We start from the raw sequence: 19,798 nt of genomic DNA on the forward strand, positions 1-19,798 counted from the left end.
AGACTAAATGACAGACGCTAAAGATTTACATTTAATCAATGAACTGTGTGCATGCATGATTATGTATGTAATGTTTTTATTAATAGTAGCCTATTTTAATTTTAGATTTTCCTACGTTATTTGTATTGAGGAGTCTGTTGTTTTGCCGATTAAGTGTGGGGTTTCATAAATTGGAGGTGACATTTTATAAGCTAACCGTACTGTGCATTCACATTTACATATTTATTACAAAATGTATATAATTAAATGGTTGTACACTGAATGCAACGTCGTACAGTGATCATATTTATTATTTGGGTTCACAAAGTTGGCCAGTAAAACTGATTCTATTTTTTTTTTAAATAACTGCAAAAAAAATGTCACCAGAGAATGTGAACTACTTACATTTTACCACTAGATGTCAGTGTTTGATCAATGTATTAACCTTGATACATTGATCAATGTATCAATCTCCTCCAGTTTAAGCTGCTGGAGGAGCTTAAACCAGGATTGGGACAGGAAGGTTATACTTATAACATCTATTAGGCTTATATAGATGTATTATATAGATGCATAGCCCGTATCTTGTATATATGTGCTATTTCAACTTAAATCCCGCATTTTCTTATGTCGCATTTTCTTATGTAATGTGAAAGATGAAGCTTATAGAAATAACTTATTTTATTTTATTTTTATTTTTTTTTAGCAACTCCATCACCTGTAGAGTCGCTATTTATCCACACTCTGGGCCTGGCAGATCCTGAGCGCGGTGCGCCTGGACAGGGGCCACGGGGGCCGCTGCTTCCCCTGTCCGATCAGAGCTTAGTCAGAAAGATATCCATGCAGGGGATGACGGCCCACCGCTAGTGGAGGGAAGAGGAGGAGGGCCGAGCCTTGAAGCTGCCGGGGGAACTTGAAGAGAGCAGGAGGAGGAGGAGGAGGAGGAGGAGAGGAAGGATTGATATAACCAGAGCGGCTTTCGATGGGCAGCGCAATTTTCTCTCACTCCAAGAGTTTGAGCTGAGACCGATAGACGGGGAGCGGGCTTTCCATTCATTTCGGCCGCAGGCAACTTTTTCTTGCGCGGATCCGTTCAACTTTTATTTACGCTCACCTACTTCCACCCCCATTTTCGTCTTTTACGTTTTTTTGTTTGTTTTTTTCTTATTCTCTTACTTCTATAATCCACGACAAGCCGTCATTCACGAGATACTCCGCGGTATCTCCGAGTGGGAAAGTTTAGAATTTAAAAGGACTCTTCCAGATCCTGACACTTTTTTCCCTCCTCCTCCTCCTCTTCCTCCTCCAAGACCTGCAGCGCGCTGCGGGATTCCGAGCCGAAAACTGCGAGTTCTTCAATGCAACAGTACGTGTATGAGAAAGCGATGGCCCAAGAGACAAGGAACGGCGGAAGCTCTACGTTAAACAACAACAACGGCGTGGACAACACCAAGAAGAAGCTGCTCATAGCGCTCGACATCTTCTGCCTCCTGCTTGGTAAGTTTACATGAACTTTCCCTATCTCTGTTAAGAGTTTGCATTGACAGCGGCTCTCATGCAAAATAAGATGAAACACCTCCAAAAGTGGACAAGCAAAGCACGACCCCGCGCTTTCTGAAGGCGTTATCGTTTCCAAAGTTGTTGTTTTTGTTTTTTTGTTTTTTTGCCAGCCATCTGCAAGCGATAGACAAGTTATTAATCGTCAGCATCCCCTTATCATCCAGCTCCAACATGGCATGGCAAGCGAGGGAAGCCAATCACTAAACAGTCCACTGACACCTTTCTCTCTCTAAAGGATCAACACATATTATTTTATATATATATATCTCCAGAAAAGTGCAGTAACGCAATTAGAAAACATTGAGCTCATCCAGTCTGAAAGGGGGGGGGAAAAACAAAAAAACTGTCACTTTGTGTTACTGGCAGGGGGAGAGTTTTTTGGGGGGCTTTCTCAGCGGAGACAGCTGCAGATGAAATGCCCTGTCATCGCCTAATATAGTGATCATTTCAAAGCATTCGGGCTGTACTCTGTGACTCCATCAGGTGCCTGCCAGCATGCCCCGGGGGCGGGGGGCAAAGATCAGAGATGCACCAGCCATTTGCCCCCTGATCGGTTCCGATTGGTCAAATCTGCTTCTAAACTAAGAAAACTTGGTTTTGAGTTCAGTGAAGATGGCCTGCTTTGATGCAAAATTGAGGATAATCTTGTTATTCACTTGTCATTTGATCACTTTGAAACTCGGCCCATTTGTTTCTCTGTTAGGTGTCGCAGCCCTTAGACTTAAAAACATTCGGTCAAATCCAGTAAAGCAAAAAAAAAACAAAAAAAACAAACAGGAATCAGTACCGGTCAAGAAAAGCCGGATCGGTGAAACTCTAATACAAATGTTTTGCAGTCTCTTCTCACTTGCCCTCATTTACTGCCCTCAAAAATAGCCAGTCCACCCCCATTACCCCTGTTTCCACCCCTCCCAGTCCATCTTCCACGGCTTGCCCCAGTTACCCTGTTCGTGTGAACTTTAACCCACAGAGGTGCCCCCCCAGGCTAGGGACGTCCTAACTCAGAGATGAGGGATGTCGATGGAAAAAGCCTGACCACCATCGGTATCGATTTACAGCTGACAAACTGTCCCAGAACGAGAGGCGAGGCCGGTGGTGTGAGCTTGTTTGTGACGTCCAGTTTGTGCAGTCAGTCCCAACTTGGTATTCAGTGGGTGTCCTGTCCAGATTCTGGACTCGCTTGATGTGTGTGTGTGTGTGTGTTTCTTTGATAGCTGCTTTGTCTTTGGCTGCTGTCACTGTTGCCCGGTCCTTTTAGTCTTCAGTCCCCTTCGTCTCCCCCTCATTTCTTTTCTCCCCTTTTTCTTTTTTCTTTTGGAGGGGATTATAGGAGTTGAGCTTAACTTCTCCACATTCTCTCCCAGAAACCTTGCGAATCTCTGCCCAGCTGCCCCCCCTGCGAATCACTTTCCTTCTCCCTCTCTGTCCAGGGGAATAATTTCTTGAGCAGGTGCTGGGGCCGAGGAATGCCTCTCTGACCTGCCGTATGACTGAGTGGGTTTCAGAGGAAGCAGGCGACAGCGCCACCAGATCAGAGAATTTGACTTTGCTGCACAGAAGCAACTTTTTGTTTTATTTTTTTACTGCCCGGGCTGCTACAAATGGTGCACATTAACTCCATGTTCCCCTCTAAAACACTCCAGAGTAACAGCGGATCTGCCAAACAGATGCAGAGTTTTCCATTTACATCGGCTTGCCTGTTAAAGAACCCTCAGACAGAGATACGGCGTTTCATCTGCGCTCGTATAAATGTGGAAGAGCTTCGAGCGCATGTGGAGCGAATTTCCTGCACAAAACCAACTTCCTTTACTGGTTCGTCTAAAGTCAAACACACACGCACATCCACGCACGCACACAACTGTACGCCTGTAAACACACGCTCATGTAAACACACAATTGCAAATGGGCGCACAAATTCGCCTTTGTCATGCTAAACACAAGTCTGGCTCTCGGGTGATTATTGGTTGGCCCACTTTAGCGGTTTAGGGGGTAGGTGGGTGGGTGTAGGGGCCGGAGGGGAGGGGGCAAAAGAGAACAGAAGGGAGGGTGGGGGTTATCAGGCGCTCTGAATGAGGAGTGAGGAATGCGGGTGTGCAGGGGGCTCAGATGCAGGCCTGGTGTTGTTGAGCAGCTTTTGTCCACTGCATATCAGAAAAAGGTTGCATTCTTCTCGTGTGCATTAATGTACCATTAGCTTTAATTAGTCAACACCAAACCAGCTGCGGTCCACACATGCTAAGTGTGGGTAGTGTCATCTTTCAGCCAACCTGACCGTCACATAACCTCAGGCTCCGCTAATGAGTCTGTTTCGCATACATAACAAGTCTGGTCGTCTGTAATACACAAGGGAAATATTGATCAAGACGACTTCACTTGTGGTGCTGTGAATAAAGAAAATTCAGACCATCAAACGACTTTTAATATCAAACTAAGATAACTTGAGTACATGCAATAATGACTTTCAATTCTAATGGGCAAAGGCTATCCACATCAAACTGGCTTGCTGCCCTTGTTAAATCGTTAATTAGTGGAAATTAACTTTTTTTTTTTTTTCAGCTGAGTTCAGCTTTGGTTGCCACATCCCAGACTTAATCACTGCCAGGCCTGTATAAAGTAGTCATTTAAACAGAACCTGCCTGACAACATTAAGGAGGCCAAGGCGCCCCAATCTAAAAGCATGTACGACAGATGGGAAGCAAATCCACTGACATTTACTAGACTAGGAGAAGGTTTCAGAGTCACTTTTAAGGGCTTTTGGGCTCCAGAGAACCACAGCGAGAGTCCTTATCCACAAACGTGGAAAACATCGACCGGTGAGGAACCATCCCTGAAGTGACCGTCGTACCAAAACTGCTCCGACACACCTCAAGCGACTGATCCCGGAGGTCACTGAAACTTTTTAAAGTTTTGGATTTCGTTGCATCTTATCATAAACCGGCATGGCGTTTTCAGAAAAAGAACATTATATTGACAATATAACGTAGTGGTGGTGGTGGTGGTGGTGGTGTGATGGTCTGGGTCTACCCTAGACAAATGGGTGTAACTAAAGCAATCTCAGCCAAAAACGTGGACTGACCAAGTCAAAGCCAAAATCTTGAACTTGATCGAATTAACATGGACTGACCTTAAACAGATGGGAGGTGTTGAGGGAAAACCTCCCAGTGTGACTGAATTAAAACAATTCGGTGAAACTTTTCTCACAGTTGTGTAGAAAAACTCTTTGCCTTTTATAATAAATGCATGACGACACAACCATCTATCCAGTACAGTGGGGATTTACTGGTTTAGGTGGCTTTTTCCCTTGATAAATAATTTGAAAATTGCATTTTATATTTACTCAGCTTATCTTCGTCTTATTACAAAAAAAAAAGTGGATTCATAATGGCGCAATTGGTAGTTTTGTTGCTTTTTTTTTTATCAACAATGGATATATGGATGGATATTAAACATGTAAGTTTGACAACAACAACAACGACAAAAGAAAAACAGAGAAAATCTGTTAGGGAGACAATACTTCGTCCCAGCACTGTAATTGAGGCTGAGATTACGTATGCAACGGGAAAACACGAAGCCAAATTCTCCTCAACACCCAGCTGCTGAAAACCAGAGTCACCGCTTATGATCCCCAGCAGCTGAGCCTGAGCTGTACGTGCTGATTTCACCCTGGCTCCGCTTCCAGCCCCTTACAGAGCGATCACCACGCGCTCGCGCTATAAATACGCAGACTGCCGAGTTTTGCTCTCTGGCGTTTTGGCGACGCGCTGTCCGCTGGAGCCTCCGGCGGCGGGCAGTTTCGCAACATGTTTATTGTGAAAACGCTCGGCGAAAGCGCGCGGCCACCCGAGCTCTCAGGAAGCCATGCTCTCTAAGTGTAGGCTGCACTTAAACTCTGATTAAGTTTTACACAATGCAAAGGAAAACACAAGTATTGTGTGGCTGCGCGTTTGCATGTGTGCAGACGTGGTTCTGCGTTCCAGGTCGTCTCCGACCATTTTGGATTGCCGCTCGGTCTTGCGGCTCGGATTTGAGGCTCTTTCTGTGTCTTAAAAATGCCACAAGCATTTTGAATCCATTATCCAAAGTTCTGTGATCTATAAAGCATTAAAGGGGGGAATCCACTTCAACACTGGGCCCTGAAGCACTAACCCTAAATCTCCACCTTTTACAGCAGTTAGTCACCGAATCCCGTCATTAAAGCTGGAGATTTAACCTGTAAAACCCCCTCCCCTCCCATGCAGGCCTTGGATGCTTTAAGTCAGAGCAAATGTTTTGCAGAATTTCTCAAATTCCTCTTTTGCCCAGAGACTTTTGCTGAGATATCTGGGGGAGTGAGTGAACCAGGGGACACAGGATGTGTGTGTGTGTGTGTGGGGGTGTGTGTGTGTGTGTGTGTGTGTATGTGTGTGTGTGTCTTGGAGCTCAGGAAAGGGTGGGAAACGGAAAGGTAGTGTAGATCGGAGGAAGGTGTGGCTGTGAAATCAGATCCCGTCTTTTTTTTCTTTTTCTCCTCTCACAATCTCTTTCCAGCCTCAGCTCCCCTCCCTCTGTCACTCCTTCCTCATCTTAATTGCCAAGCGAAAGCCTTGAGTCATAAATGAGAAAGGGGGGTGTGTGGGGGGGGGACAGGCAGAAGAACAATTTAGGTAAATACATGTTTATGCTTTCCATTTTCATTTCACAAGCTCTAGAAAATAAGTCACATTTGAATTAGAGGATTGTGTGGCACTTCCTAGAAACCCAGCTTTCAGAGAGCAGGAGATAAGTACTGTTTGCCAAGTGTCTACAAGAGCAAACTGTAATCAAACAGAAAGTGGGAGGTCCGTGCACACAAACCCAAATATAGGCTCCTATCCAAAACTGCTGACCTTAATCTAAGGGCAAATATGTTTACAGCTGCATGAGTGTGCAGGGACCAAAAAGAAGTTTTCTTGCTTAGATAGTCAATTCACAGAGACCGTTTTTAGTCCAGAAAAGGTACAGGAGTCATCAGAACCGATCATTTTTGACAAAAAGCTACTTATTTATTCATACCACGGAGAGGCCACCGAACTCTCTCATGTCTTCTGTGTCGCTGTCTGCCAAGCTCAGAGGTAACACAAAAGACTGATTTTCATAAGATAAACGGTTTGTGGTACACCAACTCTTCTGATTAAAACCAAAAACTTCATAAAGCAGTATTTTATTGTGATTTTGTGTGATTGACAAACACAGAGAAACCTTATGCATTTAATGCTTACAAATCAAACTCTGGAAAGTTCTCAGTTCATTGTTGTCCTATTTTGTCCCATTTTAGGCCTGAAGGTTAAACTTGTCTTAGCTCAGAGCGCCTTTTTCAACATTTATCTTGTCTCCTGTGGTCTGTTGCTAATCTTAGTACCAATTTCTGTGCATTTGAGAATGGCGAATTCAAGAGCTGTGTGGCATTTCTAAGCTTCAGAAATTCTTCACGTCGCGGTTTTAAGCTTCTCTGAAACCATCCCTCTGATTTGTTTGTTCCTTGATCTTCATGCAGTTTGTTCCAAACAAACAAAAAAAATCCCTGAGGCCTTCACAGAACAGCTGAATTTATCCACTAATGAATTGCACTGGTTTTAAATTTGTTGAATCAAAATAAATGGGATCAAATACAAGTGCACTCCATATTTTTCCGATTTGTATTTAGAAAACCATTTGAAAACAAAAGATTTATTTTCCTCTACTGGCTTTATACATGAAATCCCAACAAAGTTTATTAAAATTTAGGGTAATAAGTAGGGATGCACCGATTCACTTTTTCCACTTCTGATACCAATACCAATATCTAAGGTTTGGCACTGGTCAACCTGCTACAGGAAAAGTGCTGAAATGTTTCTTTTATTTAAACACAGACATCATTGTACTGAATTATATATTTATTTGATAACTCTGCACCAGAACAGCACACTTACATGCACCAATAGCTTCACACGCTGGGCCAAACATGTAAAAATCACACAACTTTAATTTGTTCAGTCAGTGCAGTTAGGAGTAAAACAATCATTGCTAAATAAATAATAAAGAAACTGACAAACAATGTTGACTATCTTGGTCAAACATGTAAAAATAACAACCAACAAACCTTACTTTAATAGTTCATAAAGAGCAATTAGGATTTCTAAATATAACACTCACACTCTAAAAAGAAAATAGTTGAACCAACTTAATTGAATTTAATTGCTTTTATGGGTAACAAGCAATTCAATTAAGTTTATCCAACTTAATTTATTAAGTTTAACCAATTCAATATATTATAATCATCCAACTCAATTTGTTATTTTTTTTAAACAAATTTATTAAGTATGTTTAAGATAACAGATTTAAGTCAGTCTTACTCAAATCATTTAGTTTACTTAAAAAAAAAAAAAGGTAAATGGACTGAATTTATAGAGCACTTTTCCAGTCATTTTGACAACTCAAAGTCATTCACCCATAGATTGGTTCAGTGCCTTGCCCAGGGGCACATCGACATGTGGCAGGAGGAAGCTGGAATCGAACCGACAACCTTCCAATCACAAGATGACAATTCTACCCACAGAGCCACTGTCATTTACCAGGGAAGCTGTCCCTGGTAAGCTTGAGTCACGGTGTCAGACATGGGATACAAATATGGTGATGAACTTAATTATTTCAAGTAAAGTAAAAGTAAAAAGGTCATTTAAGGAAAAGATTTGTAACTTTTAAGTTAGAGTGTATTTAGAGGACACTGTAAAAACAGTATTATAGCCCAAGATATTTAGTTTGGAACTACTTAAAAGTTTGAGTTGACTTTCTGTCGAATTAAGTCAAAGAGATTTTAAATGTTTATTAGAACAAAATAAATGATTTGAGTAAGAATAGGCTGAATAGACCGGACATATTGTCACCGTCTAGAATTTTTTTCAACATTGGGATCGGTACAGACATGGATATCGGATTGGATCTAGTGGTGAGATGGCTGCGTGTGGAAAAAGTTCAAGAGTCACTCCCCCTCGTGTGATTACATAGCAGTGTGTACCCGTGAAGGATAATGTTTAGTGTCTGCCCCATGGCTGCAGGCCAAGGTGAGGTAAGGACGAGCTAAGAAGGTGACGAGCGTCTTCTGGCAGAGGAGAATCCTCACATTATGTAACAAGATAAAGATCAGCAGATGTCTGTGGCAACAGTGGCTACTACCTCCCCAAAAATGACTGGCATGCAGAGTCTGCATACTGCGCCTGGATGTATGTGTGTGTTTGTGCGTGGTGTGACGGGGAGCAGACGGGGTAATAATGTTTCTTTAACATATTCGGCCCGTCGCTGGGGACATGTGGCCGGTCCGGGCACGAGTTTTAAAGACAGACCCCTGGGGGAAGAGTCTGCGCAGGGCTGTGATTAGAGGTGTGTGGGTGTGAGTGTGTGTATTTTGGGGGTTCATGATGTAGATTTAGAGGCTAAGAGCTGTCATTAAACGGACAGTGGGGGCCGACGCGTCTGAATATGAGAGTCACGTGTGTCCCGCGTTCCTCGGGGTTCCTGTTGGCGAGCCGGAGGCGTCAGGCTGACTGATGCGCCTCGATTCTTTGCACGGATCAGACACATTCATCTCCTTGAACTGCCAAACAATCCGTTTGCACAATAAAACTAAGACAATGGCTCGTCGTTTGCGCTTTTCCGACGACGGGGCAGTAAACTCTCCGGTCCACGCGGTTGTCTGTGATTATGTCCCTCCTGTATAAACACCTTCAGACCGCTTATTTGGAGCGTTTTGGATTACTGGGCAGGACTCTGCTGTAAACCTCTGTCAGCACTGGTCCGTGCATGTGTTTGAACTTCGCGTTGAAGTTTCCATAAAGTATTCTAAATGTGAGTTTTATGCAGTTTTTCTGTGTGGGTGTTGAGGTCAATCACGAGATTCGCAACTGCAAAAAAAAAGAAAAAAGTGCCATCAGGGTTTCTGTTTGCTTTCTTGCTTCTTCTCCTCTGCATCTTTCATTCATCGTCCGTCAGAGCTTCAGGCAGCGGACGACGTGAAGCTGTAGGCCTCATTGCTTCTCTCTGTGTTCTTCCTCTGGGGGCCTCCCTGCTGCTACACCCCCCACCCCCCCCTGTCTGTCACTTTCTCTTATAGCATTACAATCCTCTGTTGTTTTTTTTTTTTGTTTCATACTGCGTTCATCCAGAGATTGAAGGGACGGGGTTGTGGGTGGAAAGGAGACGGGGAGGGGGGTCAGGGAGATTTCACTGTTTCACAGAGAACAATGCCCCTTTTGATGTGTCCCAGTGCTCTTTGTTTCATTAACGAGGACCAGTTGGCCGGTGGCAGACAGACGGAGGATGAAATGGAGGGAGAGGAGTGGGGCAGTGGTGATGGTGAATGGGATAAGGATGAGAGAGCATAAGGATCTTCTCACTGAGAACTCCAGGCCAGGCCGCTCTGCGTGGCGGCAGCTTAGGCCTGCCGCGTTGTCGAGCAGCGCCGCTTATCTCGCGTTAATCAGGTCAGCATCTTTATTGGCGCTGACCTTATCTGAGCTGCAACCACTGAGCCTTATCCTGTTTGCATACAGTGAAGAGAACGCGCCAAAGAGCACCGCCGCCACCTTACAGGAACTCTAGGATGCTTTCACACACTGCCGGAGATTTTTACACTCATTCTCTTTCAGATAAAGACCTATTCACCACATCCGATTATGTCACAGACAAAAAAAAAACAAAAAAAAAAACGGAAGGGATTTTTATTGGGATTTTGCACAACACAAAGCTAAACATAATTGTGAAGGGGAAGGAATGTGACACGTGGATTTAAAAGGTTTGTGTAGATTTTTCTGTCGTCAGCGCGGCTGTATGTTTAGGGTTTGCTGTCTTGCTGGGATGTGGTGGAGTGTGTTGCAGTGGCTATCAGGTTTCCAGGTTGCCGTGTATTCAGCATTATCCATTTTCCACTCAAACCTACCCTGTCCATGTTCAAGAAATCCTCACTGCATGATGCTGCCACCACCATGTGTCACTGCAGTAAGAGTTTTTCTTGACAGCAGGTCTAAACTTTGACAGGAGTGGCTATACTAAGACAAAAACAAGGACAATAACAAGAATAAAGTCATAATATTTTGAGAATTAAGTCGTAAAATTAATACTTTATTCTCGTATGTCACTCTACGAGTAAATGAGGACCACCAGCCATTAAATCTTTAAAAAAATGTTTTTTTATATATTTGTAGAACTCACTTCTCCTGAGAAAATGTCTACAGGGGTTTTGAAGTTGTGCCTTTCTTCCATTATGATACAATAAGATCAAAAAGTGCTATGTGAGAAGTTAAGAGCTTGAAATATTGTTTTTAAACTAACCTTGCTTTAAACTCATCCACGCTTTTATTCTCTGCTACGTTCGTTTTGCTTCAGAATTCACTTCATCGACTGAAGTTTTCTTGCAAACCCGTGAGGCCTTCACAGAGCAGCTGGATCTACAGTGAGATTCAATTACACACAGACACAGGCGCCTCCTGAATTTTATTTAGGGGTATCGGAGTTACTAAAGAGAGTGAGCATAAACGCATGCCACTTTTTGATGATTTTTTTTTTGTTGTAAAAATATTTGCAAAAAACATATCATTGCCCTTCCACTTTCCAATTATGCACTAATTTAATTGATCGAGCAGATGAAATCCCAATACGACTGTGCTGAAATCAAAACATCCCAGCGCTACGAACACTTTCACTCTGCATATTCCTACAACTGTCACACTGTAGCTCTAAATTTTCACCCTGTGCGTTTTAGATCAAAGGAGTCCGATTTCAAAGAGTTCAGATCCGTCTTTGTGTGAGGAGGTAGTAATAGCATTATGGCAACACCGGAGGATCGCCCTGCCCGCCCACTGGCCCCTCTCGGCCCACTGGGCCCTGCTCGGGTTTCGCCTCATTGGAGCAGCTGCGCGTTCGTGCTGCACTTTAAACAGCCGGAGCTGTAACTGAGCTTCCTTAAATGCGTTAATATCCTCTTCCCAGACATTCAGGGAAATACGGACGAGAGAAGGTTTTCCCCCCACCCCCAGAAACAGCAAAGCAGCTCCTCATGCGAAACTAACAGCGACAGAGGGGCCTGGAAGCAGCATTCAGCAGAGGCTGCCTGAACAGGTGCCTGCTGGTAGGAGTCCCCCTCGAGAGTGTCCCAACACATGCCTGTGTGTTAAAGGCATTTATTCCTATGAATAAAATCTTTCTGAGTAAGCACGTTTCAGCCGGTGGCCTCCCGTTTGCCGTGGCATTCACTCTGACAGGGGGATTCAGTGTGTGGACAACTCTGCTGACCTCAGCCACTCCTGTGTGTCGCTGTGTGTGTGTGTGCGTGTGTGCATGGCTGATACACATCAGCAGCCAGTAGAAACAATGAAGCGGCATCCTGAGCCAAACATCTGTATCGGCGTTTCATCGCGCATGCTCCAGCTCATGTTTATGAGTGTAGCTTTTCCTAAACAGTGATTATGTAAATGCATGGAGCTTGGGTGGTTTTTATGGAGCCCAGATTGTTTATTTGGATTGCAAGGACGTTGTTAAAGTCCTTTGTGGTCGACAGAGAGAGAGAGAGAGAGAGAAGGAGAGAGAGAGAAGGAGAGAGAGAAAGAGGCTTTGGCGATGTTGCCCCGGTAGAACCACAGTAATTCACTTTAACAGCCACACACCCAGTGACACACTCCCACAGATAATAGGCAGTGTCACTGTGACATTTCTGGCCCTCGCATGCTACAGTACGGTGTCACAGCAACGCTGCAGCCCTCACTGCTGACCTGTAGCTCTCTAGTTTTTTTGTGAGCGGTTTGTCATGAACCTCAGTTAAGCTAAGCACTCCATTCCTAAACGGCTTTCATTCTCAAACCTGTCTGACCTGAAGACAAAGGCTATGTCAGCATTAGGCACCTTGACGCCCAGGTACTGATGCTGCCAGGCTCCCTTCCTCCTCACCTGCTTTCACTTTAGCAACATCCACCAACAAATGCACTTGGCAGCTCACCGCTAGTTATCTAATTCTTATCAGAAACTCTCACTCCCGCTGTTTGCACACACAGTACTTATCACACCAACACAAACACGCTTGAGTTGGCATCCACGTTGCAGCTGCACCCTGATTTGCAACTGGTAGAGGCATTCAAGCCCAAGAGAACCTTACAGTTTTTTTCCCCTCTCGTGTCTCTGTCACACACATATCATATAGCTACGGAATAATCTCCACCCATTCTGCTGCTTAGCAACACAGTACACTTTAATACCCAGTGCAGATTAGATTACAGAGAACACAAGTCAATCCACGACTGAGTGTTAAAAAATATGACAGTAGTTTTCTGCAAGAGACTTTGAACAAAGATAAACAAGGGAATGTATCTGTATTAAGGTCTTGACTTGCCTATTCAAAGTGAGCATCGGTGTAAGTATCCTCTTTTATTGATGTTTGGGACTCTTATTTTGAAATAAGAAAGGAAGTACCACTTGAATTTTTCTTGTTTAGCTAATAAAAATTTCTTATTGTGCTTACTGACAACATTTAGTCAAAAAATCATTGACTTTCAAGTCATATTTGGTAGTGTTTGGGGTAGTAAAAGCGTGCAGTCAAAGCAACAGCATATTGAACATGGTAGCTCCACCCTGCTTCACTTCACATCATGATTTCATCACTTCCTACTTCAATTTGGTTCCCGTAAGCTAACCATTTTGCAGATGGCATGTAAATTTAATTTCATTGTTTTTTTATGAACTGTGGTGGTAGATGATATAAAAAGCTCATATTTGAAGTACAATGTATAAATTTGGGTATGAAACAACGAAAAGTGTAAACTTGGAAAATGGCGAAAGGTGCAAAATGACATTGTTTAATTGCCCTGCTTTCAGGTCAATTAGAGGGGAGAAAGGAGATCTTCCTCCTTTAGTTGAGGTTATTAAACTTAATCAGATTTGAGCAACACAGTGGGCAGGTCACAAGGGTCATAAGGGCACCGAGGTGGTGGAGTGGTGCTGGAAAAATAACAGCAGCGACCGTGACATGCGGGGACTGTCGCAATTTTATTCTGTTTTAGATTTAGTCGTTTCACCCTCACTATTTCCAGGACATTGGGCAACATGATGGTTTAAAATTGGGTTATTATTTGGCAAATGGGCTAAATGACCTGCAGTCGTATGAAACAAAACACACAAAATAATATCAAGAATAAAGGGGAAACATCTGTTGCTAACCGTTAGCCGCTAAGGACAGTAATTGCTTTTAAGAGTCTGATTTGGATGGCATTAGATTATCATAAAACCAGCTCATTCATGTCAGGAACATGTCTATATCTAAGCACTAGCAGCTCTAAAGAGGTCGCCATTCATCACTAGAACAATTTGAGGTGCTCAAAGCTCGACCACTGACAGCCCAGCTTCGTTTCAGTCAGCTAGGTAAGCAGCGAAAGAAATAAAAGGAGAAAGTTTCACTGATTTATTGAGTAAGTCTATGAAGTCAAGTCCACTGTGGCCTCCGCCCTCCGTAACCTTCCTCCACATTCCCCCCAGTCCTTGACAGGAAAGGTCAGATGGGTGTGCTGGAGAGACAGGAGGAGGAAATCCTCCATTAGCCTGGTCCACAATACCTCTTCCTCCGGCCTGCTCCGCCTCCCATTCACCTCTCACTCACTGGTGACTATAGGGCTCGGGCGCCATAATCACAATATCATTCCAGTTCAGCCCCCAGAAGCCATGGAAGCACATTAAAATGTCAATAGAGAGTGACGCGCGAGTCGAGAGAGGTCAGCAGTGTGGACAGTCAGGTGTTGTTTCTACTGGGACATTAGTTCCGTGTCAGGAGGAATTAACCTTTGAAAGGGACGCAGAGGGTTAGTTGGCGTTAGAATGGCTATTGTTTCCTCTTATATAATAAATCTCTAAATAATAGAGACCTCCTGATCTTTCTTCACACACAAAAAGGGCAGAAAAACGTAATGAAGATGTTTTTAAATCAAAAGCCAAAGGTCTCATTGAGTTAGGCACATGCTCTTACTCTCTGCTGGTTCCAGCAATAGAACTTCTAACCTACTGTACTAAATTTAACCCCAAAGCCAATCAAAAAGTAGGCCCTGCTGGATAATCCTGTCGCATAAACAAATGCATGCACACACCCACACACACGCACACGCACACACACACACACACACACACACACACACAAGCACTGCTGGTAGCATACACAAGCCCACAACGTGCATACACATGCACACACAACACTACAGGCAGCCCGGTATGAACATGTGAGTGGATTTGCAGATGGAAAATAAATGCGGCGGTTTCACACTCACACTCACACTCACACACACGCCCACCTTTGCTCACGCATGAAGGCCCTGCCATGACCTCGGCAATAAAAACACTAATTCAAGCAGCCAAAGAGAAAAGCCTCCCTCTGACCTGCGGTATGTAGTGTTTAGCGGTCTGCAGTGGTTCTCCTCATGGGATGAAAGAGAGAAATGCATGTCGGAATCTGATAAGACAAATAGAACTTTTCCCAAACCCGACAAGCCACCCACTTTGTGACAGTCACTTTCTGGCCTAACCCCCTTTCTACCTCTAGGACCTCTGCAGATTTTTGCAGGCTCTGATTATTCTCAGGCGTCTGTTTTTGGCGTTTGAAAGCACCTCAGTGGCTTGATAACTCGTAAGGCTCATTTCCCCCAACAAGCACGGCATGTACAAGATCTCCCGACAAAGTGAAACAGAACAACGCAAGTAAATGGGTTGAGAAAACGGTTTCCTCTTTGGGCGCAGTGGAACCAAAACTGGACTTTCCCCTTTCTTTGAGGATTCCAGAAATGTGAATCATTCCTAAATGCCCCTGACTATATGACGGGGTTAGTAAAGTGAATGCCTCTTTAATTCAGTGATGGACCACAAGCCTTTGCCAACAGGCCTGCCCACTTCTTTCTCTCCCCCTCCGACACGCCCCCATCTCTCGCTCTTCCTCTGTTTGGGTCAACAGGGCCCTCAGAAGGTCACTTGTCCTTTATTCTCCTGCCGAAAAAGAGGTCATATTTCATCACACCACTACAAACGCGAACAGATGATTCAGGATCTGTGAGGCTCTGTTTAAACATTATAAGCTGTCTTACTTGTTGGAGGAAACACTTTTGGTGTCTTGTAGTATAAATTCAGATTAGTTGGTTCCCTGGGTAGGAGAAAGCTAACAGATGATTTGAGTGGAATCAAGACCAATCGCCAAACTATCCTACCTTTAAATTATCATCACATTTCCAATTGGATGGTTATTTGAAGAGAATTGTATAATTATTTACGCAGAAAATGAATGTAGGAAGTTCTTTCTGTGGAAAACGGAAAAGAACATTTGAAGGATTTTTGGTCAAAACTGTTTTTATTTTTACACTGCTTCACTTTTCTATTAGGCAGTTATTCTGATAGAAAATATTATTTTCTTCTCAGTACATGTTTCTAGCAGGAAGACAATCAGTGGTGCGCCGCCTCCTACCTCCAATTTGCATGTAAATAATAAATCTTCTTTGGAAATAACCACGATATTCACATTTCACAACAGCTTAAAGGTGCATAAAAATAAACATTTGCGTTAACTGCTTTTACGATTTTGAGACTGTAGTTGTTTCACTACAGTTTAGGCCCAGTTTGGTCACGTTAACCATTCGCTTCATAGTTTCGGACCAACCAATCTGGACCTAAACTAAATGGAAACACGAGAGCGTCAGAAACCCGCGTGTTCCCCTGTCGGATGCGACAGAGTCAACAACGTTCAGCAGGAAGAGCTTCATGGACGGACTGAGGAATGAGGAGAATGCCCACATAACAGGCTGTTTTATTCTCAGGGTGGGGGGAATGAAACAGCTTGGCATCTCAGGGCTGGGTGGCGTGCACACAGAGAGCCTTTCACTAATCATCAATTGAGAGTGTCCCGATGGTCGGCCGCTCGATCTCACTTTACTCTTTCAGTTGCTCAGCCCGTCAGAGTTTCCCATGGTGCTCTCCAATCGGCGAAGCCTTTACTTGGTTGCCATGTATGTGCTCACGTCTGAGTGTTTCTGACCTTTTCTTCGCTTCTGCTTATTTGCATTTGAATCCCCCCTCCAGAAGTAGCCGAGGGACAGAAAAGATGGCGAGGGTCCAGAGGAAGAAAATCCTTTCGAGATTTCCATGAGAGAAAGCGCAGTCCCATTTCTAAACTTCTTTTAATCAAAAAACCTGCATGTAAACTCAGCATGTGCATAGTAGATGCTTTGTCTACGGTATTATTTGTGGCTATGTGTCACTGAGCCACAAGACACACACATGAAGATACAACCCATATTTGCTGTGGAATCGGCCGGTCTTAAGTTCTGCTCACCGTCCTGCCCTGCTTTGGTCCGCCTGCGATTCTGTGCTCACCTAAAGTTAACCCTGCATGGTGTGTGGACAGCTTGGTTCTCAGACACCACCAATGCCTGGCCCAGCCCTGTGTGGGCCCACCAGCAAGCCTACTGAAACCCTCTGCTGCATACTGTTTATGCAGGTGTCTGGCTGAGTGACCATCCCGTCCATTTGCCCTTTGGTAACCACTGCGGAGAGAAACATTAGAGAGACAGAGATGTTTTAACTTACACTTAGACATCCAGGTATTTCTGCTCCTTTTTTTTTTTTTTTTGACAAAGCCATGATAGAGGATGAATGTGTAGCTTAAAGCAGCTTGGTATTCCCAGAAGGGAATACCAAGCTGTCTTTGTCAACTGGCTGAATTTTTTTCTTTCTTATTATAGAAATATTTTGTTCTTGTCTTTGGAAACATTTAGATTCGGAGATGAAGGGAAAGATTCATTTGCTTTAGGAAATATACCAAGTAGTTTATCTTTAGTTACCCAAAAACTACCACTTAAGATCTCCTTGACATCAACATATGCTACTTTGCCTCGTAGCAAAGAGTTTGTATGTTGAAGCCCGTGCATGAGTTGGTTCCTTCTGGGCACCCAGTATTATGTAAGCAAAAATCTCCCTAGAAGTGTGTGTTGGGAGCACGGTTGTGTGTCTCTGTGTTTTCCCCCTTTGTGGTCAGTGGTCCGTTCCATCTCCCATTCCACATCCACACCCGAGAACTCATTATCACCGAATTAGATTTGCCCGTAACATCAGGTTTCACTTTATTTTCCTTTGGGCTTTAGCCACAATACTATTGACAGAGCCTCAGCGTCCACTCACTGATGTGGTACGCACCTGAGACAACATCTCCCCTTCTCTCCAGGATGAGAGTCTGGGAGCTGAGAGCACACATCTCACCGGCGCGCTAAAGAAATGTTCATCTGAGTGGTTTCTGGTCCGTGTTGTGTTTTCACAGAACAAACCTGCAACATAATCTTCCAGTCCGATCGCTGGCGTAGACGACACATGCGGTTCTTGGCCGAATTAGGTGCTTTCATGATCAGATCTCTGACTTTAATTCTAATGTTTAGAAAGCCCCTGTGTGTGATTTGAACTAACCACACAGCTGTGGGCAGACACTCTCTCTGGGCAGACATCGAATGTATATACTGGTGTGTCTGCTTGTGGCTCGTCGGGATGCCTTCGTGTCTTCTGCTTGCTCTGTTTTTATGAGTAACTTACGGTCACGCGCATCCACGCCAAAACATGTTCTCATGCGAAAAATGTTCCAGACTCGGGTGGGCTTGCTTTTGTTTTTCTTGGGTTTCACACTTTTTAAATCACCTCATGGAAATCTTTTGAGGCCCAGGCCAGAGTTTGTTCGACCGTACGCGTTTCGCTTTTATTGGAGACATGTTTTTTTTGCTTCTTTCTACTAATTAATGTGTCCGTTTGTGTGCATGTTGGTGTTGGTGCATGTCATGTCTTGAAATTTAGTTTGAAAGAGGTTTTAGAAGAAAATAAGACACAATAACTCTCCAAATTAGTCTCTGAGCTATTGGTTGGGGGGAAAAAAAGTGGACAGATTTGTTAGCATTCTTAGTAAACACTTATAAAGCTTGAAAATAAATTCCTCTCAAGTCTGTATTTCCCCTTGGGTTTTTTTTTTAAACCGCAGCCTTTAATTATTGTACATTATTTCACTGGATAATAAAAGAAAAAGCTGTTTTTAATCAGAAGTGGCACCATTATTGGTACTTTTTTTTTACAAGCCCTTTCAGCCAATGGGACTGCTTCTTCTGTAGCACTGCGCAAAGTTTAAGAGAATAATGTCTCATTTCTTTAGACTCTGTAGCTTAACCAGAATCATATATTTTCTCCTCGGATCTTTTTGCAAAAAATATAAAATTTATTTAACCGGAGTAAGAGAAAGTTGACTTTTGAGTCTGGTGAACCATTTCTGTCGATTGCGCCACATGTTTGGATTGTTTTCAAGTTGAAAAACCCAGCGATTATCTGTTTTTATTGTTCCGCCAAAGGCCAGCAGCTTTGTATTTAAAATTTGCTGGTAATTCAAACTAATCGTGACACTCTGTGCCCCTACAGGGTCCCCAGGGCCTTTGGGATAGAACAAAACACAGTGTCCACAGTGGACACGAGGTGCTTGTCCAAATAGCCATCCTTTGTTTCACATCAAACCCACCTGAAGCGTTTGTTGTCAAAATAGCTCAGTCTGAGTCTTATCTAACCACTGTAAGTGACGGCCAGATAAATGTGGGTTCTCATCCAGGCCTTGTGGGCTGCGGCCAGGAGAAACGACACTGTCTCGTCTCATTTAGACACAAGGGAAACAGAAAGTTGTGGATTAATAACGAGAAGATCCTAGATAATTTGCAACGTTTTTGAAACAGACAAAAGACGCCTGAAAGCGTTTTGCACATCCTCACCAGAGATACCTGGATTTCGCTCTAAAAGGCCTAGCGAACTGCAGCGCTGGCTTCAGACCATCTCCGTCAAATTAAACCATTAAGTCATGGCTCGACTGGCGTGTCGACGAGCTTCTGTTGTCCTAATAGCTGGGCCCGTGGGTCTGTTTGTTCAGTCAGAGGGGAGTGATCCTAGAGGATCAACTTCAGCACTTAAATGGCTTGTCAACAATTGCAGCAGCAGAAAGTCTGCTGAGTCAACAGCTTTTTAAAGTGAAGCTCAAACACGCGTGTGAAGGTTTATATGTGTTAATGTTTGTTTTAACGGTATTCTTTTCCCAACAGCTTACAGGTAAGTGGATCTGACACTGAATAAATTCCCTGTTAGGTGTGTCCAGAGCCAGACTTGCACAAAAGCGTGTGTGTATGTGTGAGTTCATACCTCTATCCATATGTGTGTGTGTGTGTGTGTGTGTGTGTGTGTGTGTAGCTAT

At 43.7% G+C, this 19,798-nt stretch overlaps 1 protein-coding gene across 1 annotated transcript in view; it reads left to right on the forward strand.

Moving 5' to 3' along the window:
- The first annotated feature begins 877 nt into the window (after positions 1 to 877).
- plpp3 (phospholipid phosphatase 3) overlaps positions 878 to 19,798 on the forward strand; it is a 36,681-nt gene continuing 17,760 nt past the window's right edge. The window contains exon 1 of the mRNA XM_007550600.2: positions 878 to 1,476. Within this exon, the coding sequence (XP_007550662.1) occupies positions 1,338 to 1,476 (139 nt within the window). The 5' untranslated portion in view covers positions 878 to 1,337. The remainder of the gene's footprint in view (positions 1,477 to 19,798) is intronic.

This window comes from Poecilia formosa, unplaced genomic scaffold, assembly GCF_000485575.1.
Source record: "Poecilia formosa unplaced genomic scaffold, Poecilia_formosa-5.1.2 Scaffold37, whole genome shotgun sequence".
Taxonomy (NCBI): domain Eukaryota; kingdom Metazoa; phylum Chordata; class Actinopteri; order Cyprinodontiformes; family Poeciliidae; genus Poecilia; species Poecilia formosa.